This window comes from Eubalaena glacialis, chromosome 3 (genome assembly GCF_028564815.1).
Source record: "Eubalaena glacialis isolate mEubGla1 chromosome 3, mEubGla1.1.hap2.+ XY, whole genome shotgun sequence".
NCBI classification, from domain to species: Eukaryota; Metazoa; Chordata; class Mammalia; order Artiodactyla; family Balaenidae; genus Eubalaena; species Eubalaena glacialis.
In genome coordinates this window covers 187,878,662-187,903,786 of record NC_083718.1, presented here as the reverse complement: position 1 = coordinate 187,903,786, position 25,125 = coordinate 187,878,662, and the positions used below count along the sequence as shown (strand labels likewise).

At 63.2% G+C, this 25,125-nt stretch overlaps 1 protein-coding gene across 2 annotated transcripts; it reads left to right on the top strand.

Annotated features, from left to right (window-relative positions):
* The first annotated feature begins 342 nt into the window (after window positions 1-342).
* TMEM201 (transmembrane protein 201) lies at window positions 343-24,857 on the top strand. 2 transcript variants are annotated; one of them, XM_061185009.1, is made up of 11 exons: window positions 343-526; window positions 7,241-7,361; window positions 8,028-8,222; window positions 9,440-9,616; window positions 10,770-11,122; window positions 11,609-11,812; window positions 17,174-17,406; window positions 19,603-19,674; window positions 20,353-20,652; window positions 21,464-21,601; window positions 22,810-24,857. In XM_061185009.1, exons 1-11 carry the CDS (start codon window positions 414-416, stop codon window positions 22,905-22,907), a joined length of 2,004 nt encoding a protein of 667 aa, XP_061040992.1. In that variant the 5' UTR covers window positions 343-413; the 3' UTR covers window positions 22,908-24,857. The 2 variants fall into 2 exon arrangements, with proteins under 2 accessions (XP_061040992.1, XP_061040994.1); XM_061185011.1 differs by lacking the exon at window positions 19,603-19,674.
* The last annotated feature ends 268 nt before the right edge of the window (window positions 24,858-25,125 follow it).

Below are 25,125 nucleotides of genomic sequence, written 5' to 3'. Positions count from 1 at the left end.
AGACTTACTAGCCCGGGATGCTGAAGCTGGGGCGCCGGGCGAGCAAAGCGGGAGCGGAGAAGGGCCGGGCCGGCCCCGCGCCACCTCCCACCTCCGGCCGCGGGAGGGCGCGCTCTGGCCAGTACGGCGACTTCCGCCGGCGCCCCGCCCACCGGGCTCGCCCCAAGCTCCGATTGGCTGCGCGGCGGGAGCTCGCCGAGTCAGGGGGCGGGCCCGCGCCGGCTACAAAGCGGCGAAGGTCACGGCGGGAGGAGGCGCGCGCCGCCGCCCCGCGTCCCGCCCGCGGCCCTCGGCCCCGCCGCCAGCGCCAGCGCCAACGCCGCCGCCTACCGCCTGCCGCCTGCCGCCTGCCGCCTGCCGCCTGCCGCCTGCCGCCTGCCGCCGTCCACCGCCCATCGCCCGCGCCAGGAGCCATGGAGGGAATGAGCGCGCTGCTGGCCCGCTACCCAACGGCCGGCCTGGCCGGTGGCCTGGGGGTCACGGCGTGCGCCGCCGCCGGCGTGCTGCTCTACCGGATCGCGCGGAGGTGAGTGCGCGCGGCCCACGCGGCCGGCTAGTATCACGTCCGCGCCTCCGCCTCCGCCCCCGCCCCCGCCCTCCGCCCGCCGTCATCCCAAGCCCGCCGGCTCCGGGGCCGCCCGCGCCTCGCTGTCCGTGCGCGGCGAGGCCGCGGCGCGGCGGTGTGGCCCGGCCCGTATGTCCCCGCGCCCCGCCCCCGGAAAGAAAACCGGGCTGGGGATCCCCAGTCGGGAAGCGGCTGAGGAGTGGGTTGGGGGACCCCAGGGATGTGGGGCGGGCGGGGACAGCCAGCGCGTGAGGTACGAACTTCCTCCCCCGCGGAGACCTGCGCTGGCCCAGCCGCAGGGTCTGCAGGGTCCCCAAACCCTGCGGGAGCGTCGAGCGGGAGTCGGGCCTTGCTCCTTTCCGTCTTGAGCCCCGATCCCTGGTCCTCAGGGGCACGTTGGGTCGCGTGAACACCAGCCGGTGGTTTCTGGGCCGCATACGCTGTCTCGGGCGTTGTTCTAATCTCACATAAGCCCATTTCAGAGTCACAACCCCTGCTCTGTCTAGAGAAGCTGAGGGACAAAAGAGCTACATAAATTGTTATTAATTAGACGAGTCAGGGTGTGAGCTGAAGCATCCTGACCCTGGAGCCTGCATCCCTAACTCCCGGGCTCTACAGCCTCCAAGAGCAGGCGAGGCTGACATACTTCAGAGGTGTTTAAACGGGGCTGGGCTGCTGAGCGGGTTCAGTGGCGGCTCCCCAACCCCGACCCCGGCTCAGAGATCATGCTGACCCCCCCGTGCAGAGCTGGCCTCCATGGTCAGGGATAAAAGCTTAATGGCCTCTTGCTTCAGGAGGACCTCAGGGACAGCCCCACTGTCTCCCCACTTGATCCACCTTCCCAGGGGATAGGGAAAAAAGGTGGGGTTGTGAGAACATTCTGGAGACAGAATGGGTGGGCTTGTAGCTTCAGCAGGGTATGTGGAAGCGCAGCTCTTAGGTGGGAGAAGCGAAGGAACTTGCCCACGGTCACTCGGCAGCAAGCGGGGGAGCTGGGACTTGAACCTGGAGGGCATGTCTGTTCTTCCTTAGCCACCACCGGGTACTGCTTCTCACCCAAGGGGAAAAGAAGTGAGGGCGACTGAGTCACAGGCTTCCCGGGGGAGGAAGGGGTAGGAGGGACATCAGCTGTGTCTGCAGGATGAGCCAGACTGGCAGGCTGAGGAGGGGGCGGCCTCAAGGGGTCCCTGACAACGCACAGCTCTACGTGTCCCAGCTTCTGCCCAAAATTTGGAAGCTGGAGGGGCTTGCCAGACCAACTGGTTCAAACCAGTCATCTCATACGCGAGGGAACTGAGGTGCAGAGGCGCATGCCGCTTGCTCTTGCTTGGATTCCCAGAGCGTGTCGACAGCAGAGGTGTGTCCAGAGCCCGGCTTGCCTCCCAGCTAACCGGGGGCAGGGAATGTCAGCCCAAGGATCAGAGCCTGGGCCAGGCCTTGTCTCCAGGCTTCGCAGCTCTCACTCGTGTTGGTGTGGCTGGATCCGCACTGGGTTTGCTCACTGTGCCTCAAGCTCCCATCTTGTGCTGCGGCTGTTCCTGGGGGTCCCGTCTCCCCTCCTGGGCTGCCAGCCACAGCTTTCCCTCTCCCGGAGACAGGAGTCTGAGGCCTTGGTGCAGTGTTGGGCGAGCTGCTTGGAGGGGAGCCAGGAGGGTACCAGTGTGGCATGACACCAGAGTCGTGGTGTGGCGTTGGGACCTGTTGGTTGAGAAGGACCAGCCCTTTCCCAGGAGGCTCTGAGATTCTACCAGAGCGCTGGCCTTTGTCTGGGGGTTGTAAATTAGCCACTGTCACGATTCAGAAGCAAGACCAGGCTGAGCCCTTCTCCCTCTGTGGGGGAAACAGTGACAGTGAGGAATGGCTTTGGCCACAGCGTGGGTTTTGAATGACCCTGGGGAGGGCATGTGAGGAGAGTTGTTTCTGGAAATGGACTTGGCCGGCTGGGTGTTTGGGGGCTCGGCACAGAGATGGAGGGAGCTGGACGGAGGATCGGCCGGGGAGCAGGGGGAAGAGCCCGCTTCTCTGAAGGGCTGCGGTCCCCAGAGCCTCAGGCAGGGCCAACCCTGGCTTCCCACCCGCGGAGTCTTCTTGACGGGACCATGTGTTGTGACCTGGGAGGGGCAGGAGCTGCTGTTGGCCCCATTCTACAGATGAAGAAACAGAGGCCCAGGGAGATTGTGTTTCCTGCCCTACGACACCAAGTTGCTAAACGGCAGAGCCCTGCCTCACTCTGGCCCTTCAGCTCCTAACCAAGCCTCGTGCTCTGGATCCTCACTGAGCAACTTGGCTGCCGCTCTGCACCCATAGGAGGCCAGGTGGAAGCCCCAATTACACTTCCCCAGGCTGGCGCGCCCTGTACCCAGGCAGTCTTGGTGGCTTCCTGTGCCTCCCCCACCCAAACTCCCACCCCCGGGCTCTGCCGCTTGGCATCGTGTCCATCTCCTGCCAGCACATCCCTACTCAAGACCTCTGGAGGCCCCCATAGGTGGTTATTGGTTTGTCCACTTTCTGGTGTTTGGAGACAGAGAGGATGCAGCCTCCCGGGTAAAGGAGCAGAGCCTCGGCCTGGCGTCCAGGGTCCCTGGTTCCCGCTCACCTCTCGCCAGGCTCTCCTGGTGCTGCGCACTCTGGCTGGGGGGACCCTGCTCTCTGCACACGTGCCGGGTGGTGCCCCCCTTGCCCGCAGTCCATCTGTTTGAGGGCCATCTGCTCGTTTGCCTTGCTGGCCGGCAAACCCCTTCTTGAGGGTGACGGCAAATGCGCCACTTGCTGGCTCTCTCCTGTGGCACCTGTCACCAGCTGCCCTGTGAGGTCGTCGTGCTTGTCCTTGTGTCCGGGTCAGGAGTGGAGAGCCTCGCTCGTCTCTGCCTCCCTGCAATCCAGCGTGTGCCCAGCCAGCGCGGGCTGTGCTGAGGAACCGGCGTGGTCCACCGAGGGCGGATCCGGGCTTTCTGTCTTGGTGTTGGCTGGACTGCTGTGGGCCTAAGTGTGATTCGCCTCGAGGCCAGCGCGGGCGGCTGGAGGCCCGCTGGGTGCTGGTGACACTGAGTTGCACATTGGTGCCGCTGTCTCGCTGCCCAGGAGGCTGCTCCTTGGATTCTCCCTGGTGGATCGGACAACACTCAGGGCACAGAGGAGCAGGTGAGGAGCCGTGTGGGGTCCAACAAGGACCCCTCGCCTATGAGCCTGTCCTGGGATCCCCTCGGGGCCCTGCTGGAGGCCGACCTCTCGGCCCCCGATGGAACCAGCCTGACTCTCAGAGACCATCTTCCAGACCCCGCCAGGCCAGCCCATGGTGCCCAGGGTCACAGGCTGTCTGCCAGACCCTCTCTGGGAACTTCTCAGGGCCTGGCGGAGACTGGTGGACGCGCGGGCCTCCCCCAGATTCTGAGCACCCCCCGCCCCCAACAGGGACTGAACCCCACGCAGTGTCTCTTCCATGTGGCACAGTGCTGGGCTCACAGCAGGTGCCCGCCCCCTGGCAGGGGAGCTGCAGCCCTCAGAGAGGTGGGCCAGTGGTGGGCTAGAACTCACGCCCGCCCGCTCCCACCAGACCTGTAGGGCACGGCGGGATGCCAGGGCACGAGCTCTGTTGTAACTGACTGCCCGTGTTTGGGGCTGAGGGGGTGATACCATTGTTAGGGGCCTGTGTTCATCTTTTCTTCCCCATTGTGGGTTTGGGGCTTGTGGAGGGATGGTTCCAGAGCATGCAGCTGCCCCTGGCTCCCCCCCAGGGGCCCATCCTGCCCTTGGCTGCCTCAGGCCTCCTCCAGCCCCAGCAGAGGTTGAGAGCTCAGCACACAGGTAGCAGGAGCTGGGTGAGCTCCTTCCAGACCCTCCCGGCCACTCGCCCTCTGGGGCCCAACCTTCCACCTGAGGTGGCCTGGCCTGGACCCATCTAACTTGCTCCTGCCTGTGTCACAGGGACATTCTGTCTTGTCCCCTCAGATCTTGTCCACCACGAAGAGTGGTTTGACCCAGAGCCTCACTGGGGGCGGAGGTTGTTGGCTTTCGGGAGAAGCGGGTTGAGGGATCAGGAGGGGAGCAGGGTGGAGGGGCGTTTCCCTGAGCAGGACCCCGGCTAAGCGGGCTCAGATAGGCTGACCCAAAGGCTCCGCGTCAGGCCTGGTAGAGGTGAGTGCAGGCCCAGCGGCCAGGACCGCCCAGCGGCTGTGGGGGCAGTACGTACGAGCTGTGCGGTCAGCCGTCAAGTGCAGCCCGCGAACATGAGTCACTTCATCCACGTGTCTGGCGCGTGACGCTTCGGGCGGGCGGCAGCGGCGCTGGTGCTTGGGGAGCTGACATTCACAGCCAGCTCCCCGTAGCTTTGCTGGTCCGTCTGCCGCTCACAGGCCTGCACGCGCTTTCAGGGCTCACCCCATGGGGGCTGTGGGAGGTGACTTCCTGGCACGGGGACCCCATCTGGCCAAGGTGGCAGGCAGCTGCCCTGTCCGCGAGAGAGGACCCTCACCCCGCCAACCCTGGGCAGGGATTACCAAGCCAGAGCCGCTGGCCCAGGGACCAGGACTCATCCCCAGCCTCCCCTTCCTGCCACCCCCTTCCAGGCCAGGCTCACTTCCCTAGCAACAGAGCTGGAGGTTCAGGGTGGAAATGATGACTTCCTGGGCGGGAGGGGCTTCGTGCCTGGCCCCCTGGACCAAAGCCTCAGTTCCTGCTCGCCTGCCACCGGTCGTCTTTATTCCCTTCCCATCTCTCTTTATTCGTGGGCTGCCAGCTCTTCTGCTGGCTTCTCTCCAGAGGCGGGGTGTGGTGCGGTGGCCGTCTGGGGTGAAGGGGGCAGAGGGGCCCATCATGAGGACAGCAGGACCTGGGGGCAGAGGGGAGAGGTCTTCCGGCCTGCCTCATCACCCCTTTGGACACACCACTGTGCACTCTAACAAAGAAGCCTGTAAAGCAGGTACAAATTAACAAAGAGAAAGCCAAGTGCTTAACTGCCCAGGAATGCCAAGTGCTGGCTTCTCAGCAGAGCAGGTTCCCATACCGCTAGCCGCCTCCTTCCACTGCTCTTTGCCTGAAGCCCAGTGAAGCTGTCAAAATGCCTCCGCTGATCACCTGCCCAGCTCAGCGCTTTCCTAAATTCTCTCATTTGATCCCCTCGGCAGCCTTTTGGGGGCAGGGATTATCATTATCTCCCTTGGCCAGATAAAGAAATGACTTTCCCCAAAGGCCACACCATGACCACGAGCCGCGCTGCCCAGTGCTGCTCTTTCTGGGCCTTGCCCTCTGGTTCAGTGATGCTGAAGACGTGCGGTCCCTTGTCATCCACTCTGAGGGCCTTGGCCTGAACTGGAGCTGCAGCTGCTTGGGGTGAGCCAGGTGCCCTCTGTGGACCCTGGGACCCTTCCCTGCAGGGTCTGGTTTCATGTCCTTGTCTCTGTCCGGGCTTTCTCCTCCCCTCCCCTGCCCTCCCCATGTAAACTGTCATTTATTGGGTATTTAGCTGGGCACTGTAAGCGCTTCCCACACTTGACATGTCTTGTCCCCAGTCGACAGGTGAGAAGACTGAGGCTTGGAGAACTCTAGTAACCTGCCCATGGTCAGTGGAAGGGAAAGGCCAGGAAGCATCAGTGGTGTCAGAAGCAGCAGCTCTGCTTCCCGGGGGGCCAGCCTTTCTTCCAGGCCCCTGACAATCCCGGGGACAGGGTAGTGACACAGCCAGAGCCCTGCGTTGCGAAGCACCTTTACGTGTCTTGTGTCATTGGGTCCTTGTAACACGCAGACGCCCTGGTTCTGTGATCGCTCCCACTTTGCAGATGCGGGCCAAGGCTGGGAGAGGAGAAGGTGGCAGGGCCGGGGGCTCTGGCTCGTGGAAGCTTGGGGCCGTGCTGTCCTGTGGACAGTAGGGGTGTCCGTGTGTGGTATGGCTGCCCATCCCAGCAAAGGCCCAGGCGGCACCCCCAGAGCTGGAGGTGGACTCTGGGGGTGAGTAGGGAGACGGGAGTGGCAAGGCCAGGACCCCAGGGCTCAAGCATCTGCCACCTGTCGCCCACATTGTTTTAGATTCTTGGAACTGGAGGGGTTTGCTTGGTAGTTTCCATGTCCATTCCCCAACCCCCTCGACACACACACCCCCAACAGCCAGGGAGATGGATGGAGGGCCCTGGAGCACAGATCCCTCGGTGTCTGGGCCGGGATTATCCTGCACACCCCACCTGTCAGCACACGTGTGGCTGGCAAGGGCCACTGTGGCCAGCCTGTCCTGTCCCCCTGCCGGGGAGGGGGGCCCCAGGCTGAGCAGCCTTCTGCAGTCCCTACCCCTTGGCCTTCTTGGCCCTCGCTCTCCTGGGGACTTCTGTGAAGCCCAGGAGGTGCCTTCCATCTGGAAACTCCCCAGGGAGCACCATTTCCGCATCCTGGGAACAGGCCCAGGTCTGCGGGCCTTGCGGGGAGGGAGGGTGGTCCTAGAGCCTGGTCCCTGTCGGCCCCGTGGCCTGGCTGGCCCTGGGTCCCTGGTGCGTCTCCAGCTCGGGGGAGGCTTGGCCTCAGAGGCCAAGGAGAAGCCCAGGTCCTGCCGTTGGACACACAGCGTCCTGCCCTCCTCCGCCTGCCTGCATCTCCAGCTCGGGGTCCCCATCCCGCTTCCCACGTGCTCTCCCTGGTCTCCCGTCGCGTGGGTACGGAGGTCTTCCCGCTGATTCCGCTCCTCGTCCACAGGATGAAGCCGACACACACCGTCGTCAACTGCTGGTTCTGCAACCAGGACACGGTGGTGCCCTATGGGAACCGCAACTGCTGGGACTGCCCCCACTGCGAGCAGTACAACGGCTTCCAGGAGGTGCGGCCCTCCCATCCAGGACCTGCGGGCCCTGGGCCCTGACCCTGGGCCCCTCCTTTGAGGAGGAGCAAACAGGCTCGGGGAGCTAGGGTGACTTGTGCAAAGTCGCAGCTCTGAAACTGGCAGGTTTGGGTTCAGACCCAGATCTTTCTGGCTCTGAAGCCCAGTCTCTGCCTTGCACCAGGCCGGGGTCAGCAGGCTCTCTGCGGGCTGGGCAATGAGGAGTTCAGGCTTTGCAGGCCACGCGGTCTCTTGCGACTGCTCGGCACTGCAGAGTCTCCACAGACATGTGTAGCGCCTGTGGCTGTGAATAAAGCCCAGGAAAGCTTTATTCACAGACGTGGGCAGCCAGCCCATCGCCAGAGTTTGCCGACCCCTGTGCCAGCCCCTGTTGGGTCCTGAGGAGGGACACCAGGTGGGAGTGTGGGCAGGGGGCGGGTTCCAGGCTGCACCCTCAGCGTATCGCCTGTGTTGGGGGTTCCCGTGACGTTTTTTTGGAAGGAGAGCTTCTGCGTTGCACGTAAAGCGAGGGAGTGTTAGCGATCCACTTCCGTGGAGTGTCGGCACGCAGGGCCTCTGTCCGGCGCCTGGCCTGAACCCGTGGGGAGGCTCTTGCCCGTGGGGAGGGGCTCCCCCTGACTCAGGTCCTCCTCCCCGCCCCCCCAGAACGGCGACTACAACAAGCCGATCCCCGCCCAGTACCTGGAGCACCTGAACCACGTGGTGAGCGGCGCGCCCGGCCCCCGGGCCCCCATGCAGCCCCCGCAGTGGGTGAGCAGCCAGGTGCTGCTGTGCCGGCGGTGCAGTCACCACCAGACCACCAAGATCAAGCAGCTGGCTGCCTTCTCGCCACGTGATGAGGTGAGCGGGGCATGGGAGGGGCTGGGGGCTAGAGCAGTGGAGGGGAGGCCCCTCCTCACCCCAGCCCACGCTGGCCCTGTGTTCCGCGTGTGTGATCTAGTCATCTCAGCTGCCACTCGCTTCTCGCTCTTCCTGTCTCGTGTCACTGCTCTGGGGGCCCCAAGCCTGGGAGCATCGTGGAAGGCCCAGCTCGTGCCGGTCCAGAGGGCTTTGTCCCTGGGCAGGGGGAGGGAGGGTCCTTGGGCTCCAGCTCGGGGCCCTGTTGGACCATCCTCTCCGTGTCCTTCTGAGTCAGTCTCAGCCACTGGCTGGCGGGCAGTTTGCTCTGGAGTTGGTGGACGATGTCCCGGCTTGTGGGAGAGGAGGGGAGACAGGTGCTGCCCAGAGGCTTGGTGTTAGGGCTTTGCCTCCGCCGGGTCCACCGTGGAGCCCAGCAGCCTTGTCATCTAGCTGATGTCACCTCGCCCAGTCTGGGGGTTCTGTGAGCTCAGGAGAAAATCCCAGCTGAAGCCCAGAGACACTGACTTTCCCAAGGCCCAGCCTGGGAGTAGGGGAGGGCAGGAAATGGAGGTGAGCTGGGGCTGGGAGGGGAGAGGCGGGGAGGCTGCAGAGAGAAGGGCAGGCATGTGCGATGAGGCAGCCAGGGCAGCTCTTCTGGCACATTCAGTCCCAGCAAGAGACCAAACTGCTGGCCCTGCCGCCCTCCCCTGGGAGCGGGGTGGGGGGGGTGTTGCTGCGTCTCTTGGGGGAGGAGGGGTGGGACTCGGGTCTCCTGGGCTGTTCCTGAAGCGTAAAGGCCCTTTGGTTTCTGCTAGGGCCCTGGCCCGGCCGGGGGCTCTCCAGTGTCTTCTAGACCACTGGGCTTAAGGGGGGAGGCAGGCCCACCTCTGGGTTGTCCGTCTGCCCGCATCCAGGTGGTGTCAGCCCAGAGCTACTTTCCCCCATGGGTCACCTGCCTTCCTGGAGCTCTGGAGTCCGGGAGCAGGGCCTGAAGCAGGGGCCACGTCCCAGGCTCTGGCCTCAAGGTGCGTCCTTCGGAGCGACAGAGTTGGCTGGAGTGTCTGCTGTCACCTGAGGGCCCTGCTGTGTCCCGGCCTCTGGGCGGCCCTTATTCCCAGCCATTTGTCCTGTTGGGCAGCGGGGGAGCAGGTGCAGGTTGGGGACGACTCGCACGTGGTCGCCCCCCGGAGACCCTGAGCCTCCGTCCCGCTCCGCAGGGCAGATACGACGAGGAGGTCGAGGTGTACCGGCACCACCTGGAGCAGATGTACAAGCTGTGCCGGCCGTGCCAGGCCGCCGTCGAGCACTACGTCAAGCACCAGAACCGCCAGCTGCGCGCCCTGCTGCTCGGCCGCCAGTTCAAGCGCCGGGGGGCCGACCAGACCCACGCGCAGGTCCGAGGCGCGTCCGTGGGGCTCTCCGGGCACCCCAGCCCTTGAGCCTGCGCAGGAAACCCCTTCCCAGAGGGCCGGGCCAGTGACTGGGGGCAGCTCTGCAGAGCTGAGGCCCTTTTCCCTGGGGCAACAACTGTCCCGCGGGGCCACATCCCAACCTGTCCCCAGACACGGAGCGGAGCAGGGGCCCTAAGGAGCATGTTTGTTATTTGCGTGCGTGACGGGGGCTTCTGAGCTGCCCTGCTGAGCCTGGGCACCTCCCAACGCCTGTGTGGGCTCCTCCCAGCGCCTTCGTGGTGGGTGCTCTCCAAGGCGCCATGGAAACCAGACTTGGGGAGGTTAAGTCACTTGCAGAGGCCACGTACCTGGTGTGTGGTGTCACCAGGATTTGAGCCCAGGACTGGCTGGCTAAAACCATTGTTAATTTTTATCGCTGTACTCAGATGCTGGCGTGTCCTGGCTTAAAACAATGTGATATAAGTAGCAAGTGGGTTTAGAGGTAAAAACCATCCTCCCCAAAGAAATTCCCACCCACCCCCTGGGTCCCCAGAGGTGCCCTGCTGGTTGTGGCCATCTCGCTGACTGGCTGGTGTGTGCTTTCCAGTCTGCAGCCAGGCCCCCGACCACACAGCCACGCGCCAGCCCACACGCCCATTTGCACAGTGGGATGCTCTGACCCTTGCTTTCCTCCTCTCCACCGTGTTCCCAGACTGAACAACTTACTGCTGTATTTTTTAACTTAATTTTGGCCAGAGTTATCTGTATACTTATTACAATTCCAGTTAAAACCGCAGTAGGAAATTTTTATGAGAATTTGAAAACGATTGAAAAAAACGTACTTGAAGGAAGAGGTCACCATCACATCAAAAGGAGTTCTGTAGAGAATGTGGCAGCACAGTTCTTCCCCACACAGGAGCTCGCAGTGGGGTGACGGCCCAGAAATGAGACAGATTAATGGGACCCAGTGGTGAACCAGAAACAGAGCCAAGAGTGTGTGAGAATGTAGGGCATCTCTGATCACCAGGAACTGGTGGGTTCTTCAGCAAGTGGGCCCCTGACCAGACCCCCGTGCACAGAGTGGGCACCGGGACGGATGTCGGTGGCTCTGTCCCTCTTGCTGACCAGTGTCTCCCTCTCTCCCTCCCTCCCTCAGAGCTTCTGCTCGTCCATGGTGAAGGCCCCGCTCCAGGTCATCGTGCTGCGAGCCCTCGCCTTCCTGGCCTGCGCCTTCCTGCTGACCACCGCGCTGTATGGCACCAGCAACCCCTTTGCCCCGGGGGCGCCCCTGCCCCCGGCCCTGCCACCTGGTAGCAGTGGCTCGGCCCCGCCTGACAACGGCACAGCCCCTGGGGCCGAGGGCTGGCGGCAGCTGCTGGGCCTGCTGCCCAAGCACGCGGCAGAGAAGCTGCACGAGGCCTGGGCCTTCGGGCAGAGCCACCAGATGGGCGTCGTGGGGCTGGGCCTGCTCACCTGCCTGCTGGCCATGCTGCTGGCCGGCCGCATCAGGTGCGTGGGGGGCAGGCGGGGCGGGGCACAGTGGGAGGAAAGCTCCGGGCTGGAGGGGAGGGGCTCTGAGGGGCCACTGGGGCCACGTTGCCTCGCTGCTCCACCTCAGGCTCCTCATGTGCAGAGGCGGGTGGTGATAACCTAGCTCGCGGGCTGTTGGAGGGTCGAGTGGGCGCCCTTGGGCCTTTGCTCTGCTTCCCTGTGCGGTTGCAGACCCTGTACCGAACGGTGTCCACATCATCTCCCAGTGACTCTGAGGGAGGTTTCTTAGCCCCATCGTACAGACTAGAACGCTGAGGCTCAGAGAAACACTGACTCAGAGTCGTGCGGCCTGTAACTGTTGGAAGCGGCATTCAGAGGCCCACGCTCTCCTCATGGCCCTGGGTTCTGTCCTCTGAGCAGGGCTGGGGGTGGATGAAGGTGGCAGGAGCGGGAGGGGTCGTCTTATCCCACCTCGCTGGGCCCTCACTCCCGCTCTCCCCGCAGGCTCCGGAGGATCGACGCCTTCTCCACTGGCCTGTGGGCCCTGCTGCTGGCGCTGCACCTGGCCGAGCAGTACCTGCAGGCTGCCTCGCCCAGCTGGCTGGACACGCTCAAGTTCAGCACCACGTCCCTGTGCTGCCTGGTGGGCTTCACAGCAGCCGTGGCCACGAGGAAGGCGACGGGCCCACGGAGGTTCCGGCCCCGAAGGTCAGAGAAGCAGCAGTGACTGCGGGGGGAGGACAGACGGACGGACAGGCCCAGGGCTTTGCCCGCAGCGCAGACAGGGCCCCTCTGTCATGCATCTTTCTTACCTGCCTCACTCCCGCCCCTGCCCAGCCTAGGGCCCCCGGTCCTGGCCCAGCCCCTCCACTTCCCCGAGGAGTCAGGCCTGCCCCCCTTTCCTTTCTGGCTCCACCAAGCCATTCCCCAGCCCAGGCCCCCACCCCACCGAGTGCTCTCTAGCTGCTCACTGCCACCACCTCTCTGGCCAAAGACCCCCCTCACTGTCCTGAGCCTGGAACACGGGCAGCACCCGTGCTGCCTGCCTCTGACCCGTGGCTTCCTGCTGGCAGCTCCAGGCACCCCACACTGGCCACGGCCCTTTTCCTGGCTCTGACACCACGGGAAGAGGGTTGCAGGCCTGCTGCCTGCTTCTCCTCTCACCTTGCCCCGTCTCTGGGCCCCCTGACATGGGTTGGTGACGGTGGCTGCAGGCTGGGCCCTGGCCGCACGGCCTGACCACTCGGGCTGCTTGGCATGGGCAGGTGCTGCTGAGCCGGGGCCAGAGCGGAGCCCCCTACCTCGTCCCACCGTCACTTCTCTGGTCTGTCCCTTTGGTCCTACCCGTTGCCCCGTAAGCCCCGTGGAGCTGGTGAAACCAGGAGGAGACAGGGCTGCCCCCTGGGTTCCCTGCTCTGAGACCCTGTTACCCCTCAGCCCCCTTCCCCAGGAATGGAGAGTGCAGTTCTTAGGCCCAGACAGGCCTTGACCGTGAGCATGTGGGGTGAGGCCTTTCTCAAGCTGGACAGGAGGAAATCCTGCTTGTCCTGTGCTCAGCAGCTTTCTTAACAGCCAGGCCGTGGTGGGAACTGGCCCAGGCTGGGGGGAGGTCTAAGGTCTAAATACTCTCTCCTTTACTTCTCTATCTTTTGGGCACCACTGTGAGCCAGATAGGCAGAACCCGGGCATACACACTCTGCCCACTCTCCTGGGAAGCCCCTGGTTCTGCCCTCGAAAGGCAGGACCCCAACCTTTATGGCCAAGCCCTCCACTCACTCCCTGCAGGGACTGGGGTTCAGGCTTCCTGGGCCGAGGCGGCCCTGATTGGCAGGCAGCGCGGGGCCTGAACTGCTCTCGTTGGCCCTGTTCCCTTCCCCCCATGCCAGGGGTGTCCCCAGTTTCCTCCTCTCACACCCTTCCTCCAATATGATGCCTGGGAAGAGTTCCAACTGCCCAAGGTTAGCATGGGGTAAGGAGCCCAAGGGACACACAGGCCCATGACACCAGGTCATTGTCACCTTGTCCCTCTCTGGCCTGTCACTGCCCTCCTCCTGGTCCCTAGAGCCCCTCAGGGAGGGCACCACAGCTCCTGCTTCCCACTTCCCTGTAGGGCAGCCGCAGACCCCACAGGGCTTCAGCCTCGCTCTCCCTGGGCCAGGCCCTGCTGTGCCAGCCTGTTTACCGCCTGTGGAGGGAGAGCTGGACCCCTCTCCAGGGCCCCTGAGTGCTGACCTTGGCGTGGATGTGCTCTGGAGGCTGACACGCTGTCCACGTTTGGAGGCAGTTCCCAGCCTGGGGGCTGCCCTCCCAGGGCCATGGCAGGAGGCTGGACCAAGGCCGTGCGCCCCTCTAGGGCCCTGGGTCCTGCCGCTCCTCGCTGCAGGCACGAGCCCCCTCCAGGTGTGGCCCCAAGTGCGCCAACCCCTCCGCTGTACACATGGGAGCCCAGGGAAGGCAAGAGCGGATCACACACGTGTGCGGGTCCCACTCAGGAAAGGGCCGTCAGCTGGCTGAGCCTGAGGGGCAGGTGGAGCGTGCCCGGCTCAGGCCCCTCGCAGAGCCCCCGGGGAGCAGGCCCCGCCGTCCTCATGTTCTCGGGCTCCGAGGCGGCCGCCCCTCCCCACTCACCCCTCGGCATCCGTGTGCCGAGCGCCCGGGTGGGGAGGAGCGTGAGGTGGAAGAGCGCTGACAAGGCGGAGGAGGAGTGGGGGGGCTGCCCTGTCCCTCGCCCCGGCCGGCCGGCCTCAGGGAGAAGGGGCGCCGGGCGCCGGGCGGGGAGCCCGTGTCTGTTGGCTGTGCGCGCCCTGCCCTCTGGAATCCCCTGTTCTCAAGGAAACTGGCGGCGCGATGCTAATTACTGTTTTTCTTGGTGTTGAGTAGAAGCAGGACATCTGTGTGTACGTGTGTATTTAAGTTAAATTATTTATAACAACCCTAACCAGCTCTCTTGCTGGCCGGGAGCCTGCTGAGCAGATGTCGCTCCTGCCCTCTAGTGGGGACGGAAGGACACCTTCATGTCACGAGATGGAGCTCATCGAGGAAGGCTTCCTGGCCTCTTTAGTGTTTGGTGTGATGTTTTAAAATCACCCACTTGTCCCTTAAAGTTTCATTACATAGAGCATATTCCAGCACCTTCCGACATTACTGGCGACAGCTGAGGAAGTGCGGGCACCACTGGGATTGTGGCTTATTACCTGGGAATGTGTCGGCCCTGCTGGGGGCCTCTCTCCCCTCCGCTGGGGACGACAGTCAGACCATCTGGGATCAAGGGGCCGTCTTCTCCCTCCGGCTCTGGGGTCCCCGCCCCAGGCCGAGCAGGCTCGCTCGTAACGCTTGCCCAGGAGCCCGCCGGGAGGGGCCCGTGTCCCTTCTGCCTGCAGCTGTCACCGAGTGTCCCATCCTCTCTTGTGTAGACGTGGATGATTGTCTAGTGATCCTCTCATTACTGTAACCGCAACTCCCGGCCATAGATGTAGTGTTTTTGATGCTGTATTTTCAATAAATGCCTCCGGGGCCCTGCTTTGACCGGTGGGCGTCAGGCACCACGTCTTTTCTGGTTTTTTTCTTTCACGTTCCTTCAGAGGCTTCTGTGCCGGGGGCAGGGGTTTCGGGGGACGGGGGTGCCCACCAGAGTCAGGTTTGGGAGCTGGCAGCGTGGGCACCAAGCGGCTCAGGGCCCACCATCCTCGGGTGCCCTGCTGGCTCATACTTTTCCTCGTCTCCATAAACTGCTGCTTAAAATGTAGTCCTCTCTCTCCTGTTGTTCCCTGCTTGGCCTGGGATTGGCTTGGAAAATCAAAGGTCCCCCTCAGTGTCAGATGGGAGGCAGTGCAGCCAGCCGCCCGCCCCCGCCCCGGAGCCCCTGTGTCCCGGCGGACACACAGACTTGGATCTGGGCTGGAGCCTCTCTGAGATGGGATTTGAAGGCACAGGCAGTCTGGGTGGGCCTCGCCAGAGGAAGTGTCAGTCCCTGTGCAGCACTCGGGAGCCTGGCGGAGATGGGGCTCCTTTGACAGGGGCCTCCTGGGGCCTGTCTTCTGCGGAGCCAGGACAAGGGGTCACGCTTGGCGCTTCACAAGGATCTGCTAGTTGAGTGATGCCACTGCATGTCCCAGCGAGAGGGTCAGACCGCAGAACTGCCTCCCCCTCGGTGTCACCATTTGTAGTAGCATCAGAGATTGGGAAAGCACCTGTGCCAGGTGGATGAGAGACTCAGGTTATAAGCTCTGGGGCAGCCCCAGGTGTGAGCAGAATCTGGAAAGAGTAGGAAAGAGCTGACAAGACCCAGCTTCTGGGCCCAGCTGGCCACCTCTGAAACCTGCAGCCCGACTTGGACCCTCTCCTCTTACTTGCCGATTACTGCAGGTGGCCCTCGGCCGACTCCCGGCCTGGCCTGGCCTGTGGGCTGCCCAGTGGGGCGGCACAGGAAGCCCAGTGCGGGCAGAGTCGCGCTGCCACCCGCTGGAGGGGCCCGGGCGTGCCCGCCCCCATGGCCCACGTGCCCTGCCCTCATCGGGCTGCTGCTGCTGCACAGGGCAGATGGGGTCCTCTGGGAGGTGCAGGCCCCAGCAGGGGGCGGGGCTTCGTGCATGATTGGAGCAAGTTGGCCAAAGGTCCCAGCGCACCTCCACTGCCCTTCACTGGAGTGCCGAGTGTCCCCCCACCTTGGGCCACTCCTCAAGCTTGTCTGTCCTGCCAAACGGTATGTCATTCTAAAATGACAGCACAAAATCGTATCTTGTATTTAGAGGCAGAACCTCCCGCAGGCGTTTTGGGGGAAAGGAGGTAGGGGTCAGACGGGCTTAGGCAGGATGGGTCAGCGGGTGGAATGCAGGCGCGTCCAGCCTGGGGCCAGCCAGGTTGCCCAGACTCCGCCGTAGATTTGCTTGATGAGCTCCTGCCTTGATTTCCCCGTGTCCCCCAAACACTGGGCCCCAGCTTTGGTTCTGAAGTCCAGGTGGCTTCCTGGTGCTTTGGAAGGCTTTAAAGAGGTCACGCGATTCTCCAGGAGGGCATCAGCTGACCCCACACTTTCCTCATAAAACTTGTTTAAAGAGAGGGTCAGGAATGAAAGATAGGGAAATCAGTGGAGTGGAGCTTGGCCAGCGGTGCCCCGAGCTCAAGGTCGTGGTGGGCACGGGGTGGGTACCTTAGGCAGCCCCCCGGCTCTGCTGCAGGGACTGAGCCAGCCTGCCCGTCCGTCGGCACATTATCCATGGGCTCAGTTGTCCCTTGGGGACCGAGGTAAGGCTGGACCTCCCGCAGCTCCGTCCAGACGGCGGACTAATCATGTATTAACTGCCTCTGTCCCTCCCCCTCTGTAATCGGTTGCCTTAATCAGAAGCATGGTTGACATTCTGGCTTGGGGCCACCGAGTCCTGTTGTGTGATCTGTACCATTCTCGAGTTAAAGAGACACTGTCACCTTCCGTCTTTCGGGCAGCCTTGCGATCGTTACGGGTCTTTCTGAGTTCAAGTTGGTGTCCGGCCAGAGCCTCTTCCCGGAGATTCCCAAGCTTGGCTGCCTTCCGCCCCGCTCTTCCAGGGGCTTTTGAGGAGTGTCTGAGACCAGAGGGCAGCGGCAGGACTCCCAGGGTCGGGCCCTGGGGAGCAGGGGCCCCCCGAGCTCGGCCGCTGCCAGGAGGCTCTGGGCACTGAGCGGGAAGCGGCGCAGAGGAGCCCAAGGCCGTCGGCCCGATTGAGCGGCCAGCGCAGGGCTGGGCGTTTTTGCTTCGAGGTGAAGGGTTGGCGTGAGGCTGGCGAGGGCGACAGTGTCACTTTAATACCGAGACTCGTAGTGGACCTAGTTTGCTGTGAGGCTGAGGGGGATCGGAGGGGGCATGCCGGGAGGGGTGGGTCACGCTGGCACCTCCCAGCCACCCGCTCCTAATGGCGTGAATGTGGTTGGACTGCTTTTCTGCTGCAACTAACACACGCCTCCTCTGGGACCCCGACTCGTGCCCCACCTCGCACCGTGGGAGGGGAGGGGGCCCGCCGTGCGGAGGCCGCTCCAGGGCCCCCGGGGCTGACCCACTCCCCTCTCCCATGCCCGCCGGGCTCTCTCTCGCAGGTACTTCCCGGGAGACTCTGCCGGCCTCTTCCCTGCCGGCCCCAGCCTGGCCGTCCCCTGCCCAAGCATCGCAGGCCCCTCGCCGGCTCTGTTCATCCCTGCCCCGCCCGGCTTCCTGCCACTTGCCAACCAGCAGCTGTTCCGGTCTCCCCGCCGGGCCTCGCCCTCCTCGCTGCCCGGCCGCCTCAGCCGGGCCCTCTCGCTGGGAACCATCCCCTCTCTGACGCGAGCAGGTAAGTGGCGCTCGGGCAGCGGTGGGCGGCGCGGGGCTGGGGGCAGCTGGGCTCGGAGACTCTGGCTGAGCCCGAGGTGGGTTGTGGTGCTTCTGCTGTAGAGACGGGCGGAACTGGGTTCAGACCCTGCTGTGTCCACTCACTGGCTGCCTTAGCCAAGGGGCTTAACCATGCTGAGCCTCAGTTGCCCTCAAAAAAAATTGAGGCCAGTAGTGGAACCCACCCTGTGGGTGGTCGTGAGGGTTAAACCGGGTGGTGTATTTAAAGCGCTTAGGCATCCGGTGGGTCCACGTCCCCGCCCATGGGGTTTTGTCTTTTATCACCGTTCTTACCGTTATTATTAACTGCCGTTGTTTTGAGACACTGGGGCCTGGAAAATTTGCCCCCGGCCTTTCCGTGTGGTCCAGAGGGCAGGGATTCGGTTCAGGTCTGCTGCGTTTATGGAGCCCCGGTGTGACCAGCACCTGGCCCCTGTCACGGGAGGCTTTGTCTCATCCCTCCCCTTCCCCAGCAGGGTCTTCCCGGGAGCCCTGCGGGGGCTTCCGTGACGACCCTCCTCACTTTGGGAAGCCACCCGGTGCCCACGGGGTTTGCTTCACCCTCGGGGTGCGGCCTGGGCTGCGGGGCTGTGCGGCAGGATCCAGCCTCTAGGAAGGTGGGCGGCATCTTGGTTAAGCCGGGCTTGCTGACGTGCAGTGTCTCAAGCCCCTGAGCAGCTCCCCCAAGCAGGGGCTCCCCCTCCAGTCCGACACCCCTCTGGACCTGTTTCTCTCCGGGACTCGCCCAGCATCTGCTGTGTGCAGTCCAGCGTCCCCGTAGGTAGGGGGTGGGCCACGCTGCAGGAGACACGGCTCGCTGGACACAGCGCGTGAGCTGAGCGGTGGGTGGTGTTTGAGGCCTTCAGGCTGGGATTGAAGGGGTGAGAGCCCCGAGTGGTACGGAGACCTGGACTCCAGGGACTTCTGTGTCACCAAACGTGAGCCATGTTGCTGGCGGAGGGTGGCTGCTGCCTGCCCTCCTCTGGAAGTGGCTATTCAGCAGAGTTCCTGAGCTCAGGCCCTGGGGCTGACAGACAGGGCCTCTGCGGGCCCTCCGTGAACAGCGGCTGGAGCCGGGGGAGGGGAGCAGAGTGGACATGGAATGCCCTGGACCCAGGGACCTGGAGGGCCCGGAAGCTGGGCCCTTCCCCAGAAGAGTGTTCTCTGGAGCTCCCCACCAGGAGCCCACCAGGCTTCCAGGCCTCCAGGGTGGGGCAGGGACCCAAGCTCCCGAGCCTCTGCAGGGCAGCGTGGGTGTGGACCCCGCACACCGTGTCAACGGGCAGCCTCCCGGTTGCCCTGGGAGGCCCGAGGCAAGGGCTCAGGAGGCCCCCTGCCCTGAGGGTGGCAGAGCAGTTCTGGTCTCAGGGTGGGATCCCAGAGTCTCCATTGCTGGGGCGGGTCCTCGGCTCAGGTGTCAGGAGGCCCTGGTGGTCCGGGGCGCAGGCGCAGTGCCAGGGTCCATCTTCCCGTCTCTCTCTCTCTGCTCTACTTGTCTCTGCACCTCTCGCTGCAGGCCTCACCCCTGCGTCCCTCCAGCTCACACCCAGCAAGAAGGCCCCTCCCCAGTTCTTGAAAGGACTCCGGCTGTGCTTGGGCCACGTGGCCATCCTCACACAGTCACTTGGGGGTTGACCCGGGTCCCCGGACCGGTGGGTGGAAGGGGCAGGCGGGGCTCTGTGGCCGACGGACCCCTCAGAGCCCTTCGGGCAGTGGAGTAGCAGCCCCCATGAGGGCGCGTGGAGGCCGCCGGCTCTTTCCACGCTCGGCTGTCAGCGGGACACTTGGGGGACCAAGGGGCTCATGAGATGGAGCCCCTGCCCTTGGGGTGCACTTGGCTGAGGAAGGGGCAGCGGGCTCTGCGCACCAAGGCCCAGCGCAGGTGGTCAGGCGACGGGTTAGTGGAGCAGGGCAGGGCTCCAAATGGCTGAAGCAAAGAAGGCACAGGTCAGGTACCGGGACGCGACCTCCCGTGTGGCCTGCTGTGGGTTTCGGTCTCCTCATCTGCGAGGTGGGAACGTGCCCTCGTGAAAGCTCCACACTGGGTGACGGTCTTGGGTGACGGTCTTGGCAGAGCAGCCGTGCGAGGCGGGGAGGGGGCTGGAGCCGCGGCCCTGTCTCCGCAGGGACCTGTGTTGCCTTTCTCTTTCCTCTCCAGACTCAGGGTATCTGTTCAGTGGGAGCCGCCCACCGTCTCAGGTGTCCCGATCTAGAGAGGTTCCAGTTTCAGGTGAGGAGGACAGAATGCCAAGGGGAGTGACCGGGAAGCCGCCTCAGGCGGGGCAGCGTGTGGGCCGGCATTTCCAGAGCGTGTGCAGGGTGGGACAGCGGCCGCATTAAGTGTGAGCTTTGGGGTCAGACGGGCCCCCAGAGGGGATCGTGTTCAAACCCCAGCCCTGTGCCTCCCAGCTGTGCAGCCCTGGGCAAGTGCTTCACGCCCTTGTGCCTCAGTTTCCTCTTCTGTGAAATGGGCGTGAGAGTTTCTAGGATCAGCTACGATGCTGTCGTCCTTACAGTGGTGACGGATGGAGGCGGTGCTTGGGGTGCCGGCGTCAGCAGGGCTCAGGGTCGCTGACCTCAGGTCTCCAGGGTTTGTTTCTCCCCGGGCTTTGCTCTCAGCTGAGGGAGGAACCAGGGGCTTTGGATAGAAGTCGGGGGGAAGGGGGCAGAGGGGGCGTGGCTGAGGCTCCGTGATCCTCTCCCCTCTCTCGGGTGCCTGGTGGAGTGCAGGCCCCTCCTCCCTCAGTTCCCAGCAGGGCTCCCCTCTGCCCCCAAGTCTAGGCCCAGCCTTGCCTTTCTCCCTGGGTCAATACAGGAAAAAGCACCAGGATCAAAGCCGCTCCTCTAACCAGAGCAGACATTGACACGATATTGTCGTCTTTGTTTCTGTCATCCTCCCGCCCTCCAGATTACTTCTCTCTGCTGTCGGGGAGCTGCCCCTCCTCCCCGGTCCCTTCCCCAGCGCCCTCCGTGGCCGGCTCAGTGGCCTCCAGCTCTGGCTCTCTGCGCCACCGCAGGCCTCTCATCAGCCCTGCCCGGCTCAACCTGAAGGGGCAGAAGCTGCTGCTGTTCCCGTCGCCCCCTGGGGAGGCCCCTAACACCCCCAGCAGCTCCGACGAACACTCGCCCCGCAATGGCAGCCTCTTCACCATCGAGCCGCCCCCCGTCCCACAGAGGCAGCCGGCGCAGGACACGAAGCACACCGTGGGTACGGCCCTCTGACCACCCTCTCGGAGGCAGGAGAGCCCAGCGGGCCGTGGGAGGCCTCTGGTCAGTGTGCAGCGGTGGGGACACCATCAAGAGGTCACACGGGGCCTGTCCTGGCTCTTATCTGACTGTGTGGCCACTCTTCCAAGTCCAGACATCCCTGGCCTGGCTTCTGGTGACCTTGAACCCTCCAGGACGTTGCCCTTTGTTGGCTGATTTTATTTTCTTCTTTTGCAATTGACTTTGAGGATCCTCTGTTCCTTGGGATGGATCAAAAATGCATCAGGCTGCATCTGGTTGCAGATGTTTTTGTTTCGCTCAAATGAAATTTTTCTGCAAAGCATTTTAGAATTTTTTAAATTAGGCCTCAACCTTTAAAATCTAGAACTTTCACATGAATGTGTGGATTTCCTGTGTCTCGTATGATATCAGAAGATCTGGCCACGCTGGGTCAGACAGGTGGAAGGGCAGGCTGAGGTCCCACGCCCCAGCCTCTGCCACTCCCTGCCCCACCGACCTGCCCCCTCTGCAGCCTCGCTTGTGGCCGTCATCTTCCACCGCCTGGCGGTGTTTGAGTTTGCTGCTCCTGATCTAAAACCAGCTCCCTTCACGGCAGCTACGCAGACAGGACCTGAATGAGGACCTGGCCTCCCACTGCCCACTGCCCGGGGCGGGCCGAGCGAGTTGGGACCGGCAGGGCTGGCTGGCCGGCCACGTCCGAGGACCATCCTGGGATTGGAGGTGGAGCTGCCCCGCGTCTGTCCCTGGGGGTGAGCCATGAGCTCCCACTGAAACGCCCCTTCTCCCTGCAGACATGAAGTCAGCGCCGGAAAGAGGCAGCACCTGCAGCAGCCGCTCCATCAAGAAAGAGGACGACTCGTCCCAGTCATCCTCCTGTGTGGTGGACACCACCACCAGAGGGTGCGCGGAGGAGGCCACCACCTGGCGAGGTCTGCACCCCATGCAATGTGCGGGAGGAGGGCAGGGTGGCGCGAGGTCTGCGGGTCTGCAGCCACCTCCTGAGAGCTGTCCGAGAACAGCCCCTCGAGGGCTCTTGGGTGACAGAAGAGGGTGAGATGGCCCACCCGAGGCCTCCTGGACCCCGTCTGTGACAGCATCCCCACTCAGATTAGGTTCTGCATCTGCGCTCTTACAGGAGCCTCTGGTCACAGGTGGCTCTTTACATTTAACAATTAAAATGTAATAATAAAAATCTACCTGCTTAGCTGCACCAGCCACATTGCAGGTGCTCCATTGCCGCGTGTGGCCTGTGGCTGCTTGACTGGACAGAACAGATACAGAACACTTTCACCTTTGGAGAAAGTTCCCCAGGAGGGTGTCAGCATGGGCTCCCTGGGGGCCAGTGCAGAGGCTGCAGGCTACGCAGGGCACTGAGTTGCCTGGGTTCAAATCCTGGCTCCTCTGCTTGCGGGCTGGGGGCGGGCTGTGAGATCAAATCCCAGTTCAGTGTAAAGCCCAGCGGTCAGCTCCTGGTGCTGCCCCCAGACGTGTGGGAGACATGTATGTTGACAGAGGATTCTCCTGGAGTGATCATTTTGAGCTGACTGGAAATGGGTGCTGTTCCCAAATCAGGTGGGGTCTGGGATGTGACCCAGCAGCATCAACTTGGGGTGGGGGACCCCAGTCAGCAGCTTATCGCCTTTGAGGCCTGGGCAGGGTACTCATCCTGTCCTGTCTGTAAAGCTGGTGTACCCCATGGCAAGGTGCAAGTGTGTACCACCCTAGCCCATACCTGCCTGGTGGCACAGGGTCAGGAAGAGAGGCATCTTCAAGGAGTCAGAACTTGGGAATTCCCCGGTGGTCCAGTGGTTAGCACTCCGCTTTCACTGCTGAGGGCCCGGGTTCGACACCTGGTCCGAGAAGTAAGATCCCACAAGCTGCAGGGCACAGCCGAAAAAAAACAGGAGTCAGAATTTAACCAAGTGACCCCACGTTCCCCTGTCTTTTCAGATGGGGAGGCCTCTGGGTGCCCGGAAAGAACTGGGGCGGGGCCTCAGCCCAGGAGCACCTCCCCTGGGGGTGGGGTCTCAGCTCAGGCAAGCCTCCCTGGGGGCGGGGTCTCAGCCCAGGAGAGCCTCCCTGGGGGCGGGGCCTCAGCCCCACAGCGCTCACAGGTCTCTCGTTTTCTCTCTGGAAGGTCGTTTAGGCCCCTCCCTGATCCGGGGCCTCCTGGCCGTGAGCTTGACTGTCAACGCCCTCTTCACCTCGGCCTACCTGTATCAGAGCCTGCGCTGACCCGCGGTCCGCAGCCTCCCGGCACCCAGAGAGTCTCGGAGGGTGCGCCCAGGTGCATGCCGCTTCCACCACTGCCGGCCTCAGCCCTCCTCGAGGGGCTGCCGCCTCCGCCCTTTTCTCCAGGGCCCTTGACCTCGCCAGAGGGAGTCCTGTTCCCGGAAGCCTTCTCCCCACCTAACAGACTGCGGGGCTGGGCATGGTCTTGGGGATCACAGCCCTCCCCGCCCACCTCCTTGGCTGACATCAGTTGTGTGTTTGGTGCTGACACTCTGATCCTGAAGCCAGGGATCCCCGAGGGGCTGCGTGACCCTGGGGTCCCTCCCCACCATCCAGCCCTGCCTGGCAGGAATGCCACGACTACTGTGACGGGATCAGGAGCTGGCCCTGACCCCGCACCCGCGGGCTGTGATTACATCTTCGTACTGTACTCCTCTGTCCCGTGGGCCGCCTCAGGCTCCCTGGGGGAGGAGGGAGGGGTGGTCTCCAGTCGGGTGGAGGATAAACCTCCCCTGGCAGGCCCCGTTGAGGACCGGCATCTTTTGCCGTTGTCCTGCCCCTTCCTGTGGGCTGTGGGCTAGGCCTTCCCTCTGGCTCTCCTGGGTGGGCAGGTGAGTTTCCTGCCCAGGGCTCCTCAGAGTTCCTGGGTCTCAGGGGCCCAGCCGGACTAGTGTAAGCACCACCCCCCAGACTCATTTCTCCCTGCTTGCGCCCCCATTTTATTACCTCTGGTGACCTTCCCAGGCAGCAGCCCTGCAACCATGAGAGCACTACCCAGGGCCTGCCCCGCCCCGTTTCCAGGCCCCTCCCTCATGCGCTGTCCACAGGGGCCTTGTTTGACCCCTCAGCCTGCAGGTCTCTGATGAGACTGGACCCTCACGCCCACCCTCAGCATTCTGCTGTCACGGTGGGCTCAGCGTGACCTCTGTCTCCAGGCCACTGTGGCTAGCCTGCTTCCTACCCCATGCCCCTTGGTCCTGCCACTGCCCTTCTGACCGATACTGCAGGTCTGCCCCCTACACCTGCCCTTGTGCTGGGGTCCCATCCTGCCCCTGAGAAGAGGAAGGATGGGTCTCAGTCTGGCACAGGGACCCTCACGATGCCGTGAGGAATGAGAGACTGCCTGTGGGTGTCAGAATCCCCGTCCCGCTGCCCTGGGCCCTGGACACAGGTGTGGGGCTGTGTGCGTGTGTGCGTGTGTGCGTGCACACTCGTGCGTGTGTCAGTGCACGCATTCGTGCCACTTCAGGAGGAAGCGGCAGCCTCTGTGAATTCTGAGACTCGTTGAGGGGAGGGTCATGAGGGCAGGGGAAGGGTCTTCACTCTGTTATTCAGGGATAAAGTTTAATTTTATTTTTCTACACATTTTTGCCAGGTAAGGCATTCTGCTGGTAAGCAGGATGCCCCCAATTCTCCCTGCCGGGGAGGTTTAGTTTTATTAAGCTTTGGGTGCTTTTTTAGTAATTTTTTTTTTACCATGTGGGGAAGGAGGTTGCTCTGACATCCCCCCACTCCTGAGAGCTACTGTTTCCTGCCCTGCCCCTCACCCCAGAACAAGGGGGACTGGGAGCCAGGGGCCACGCCACGTCCCAGACTCCAGCTGCCAGAGATGGTTCCAACTCGGAGGTGGTGCCTCTTGGCCCCCATTCGTACCGTGGGCGTGTGTGTCGAGTTTTTAAATTTTACTTTTTGCCTAACCAAGCCAAATTCCATTCCCGAATGCCCTTCCTCTCTGGCTCTGAGGAAGCCCTGACCGAGTGCCCAGCCCCCTCCTCTCGCGCCTGGGCCAGCCTGGCCCCTCCTGCCCAGGGCCGGTGGTCCTAGTGCCCCCCAGGGGCAGGGGAGAGGCTGGGCGGGGAGGGGGCTGACTTATGTTTTCTTTCAAACAAAAAATACAACCTTATTTTTCTTTATAAAAGCAAAAAAAAAGGAAACGAAAAAAGATACCAACCTTTGAACTATACCTCAGTCTGTCTCGTCTTTATTCTCTTTGCTTGGGCAGCCCAGGCCTTGAACTGGGGGCCGGGCCGGCGGCGGGGGAGCCCGGGCTGCCGTGGAAGTGATCTCACTCGCTTGTTTCTTGGATACAGAGCCCGGGGTGATGGGTGCCGAGTGGCAGTGTCCCCAGAAAGACTGAAGGATTTGAACAGGACGTTATCTGCCTGGACGGGCCTGGGCGGTGGGAGGGTGAACCGGATTCTCCTGAGCAGAGACAGGAGGG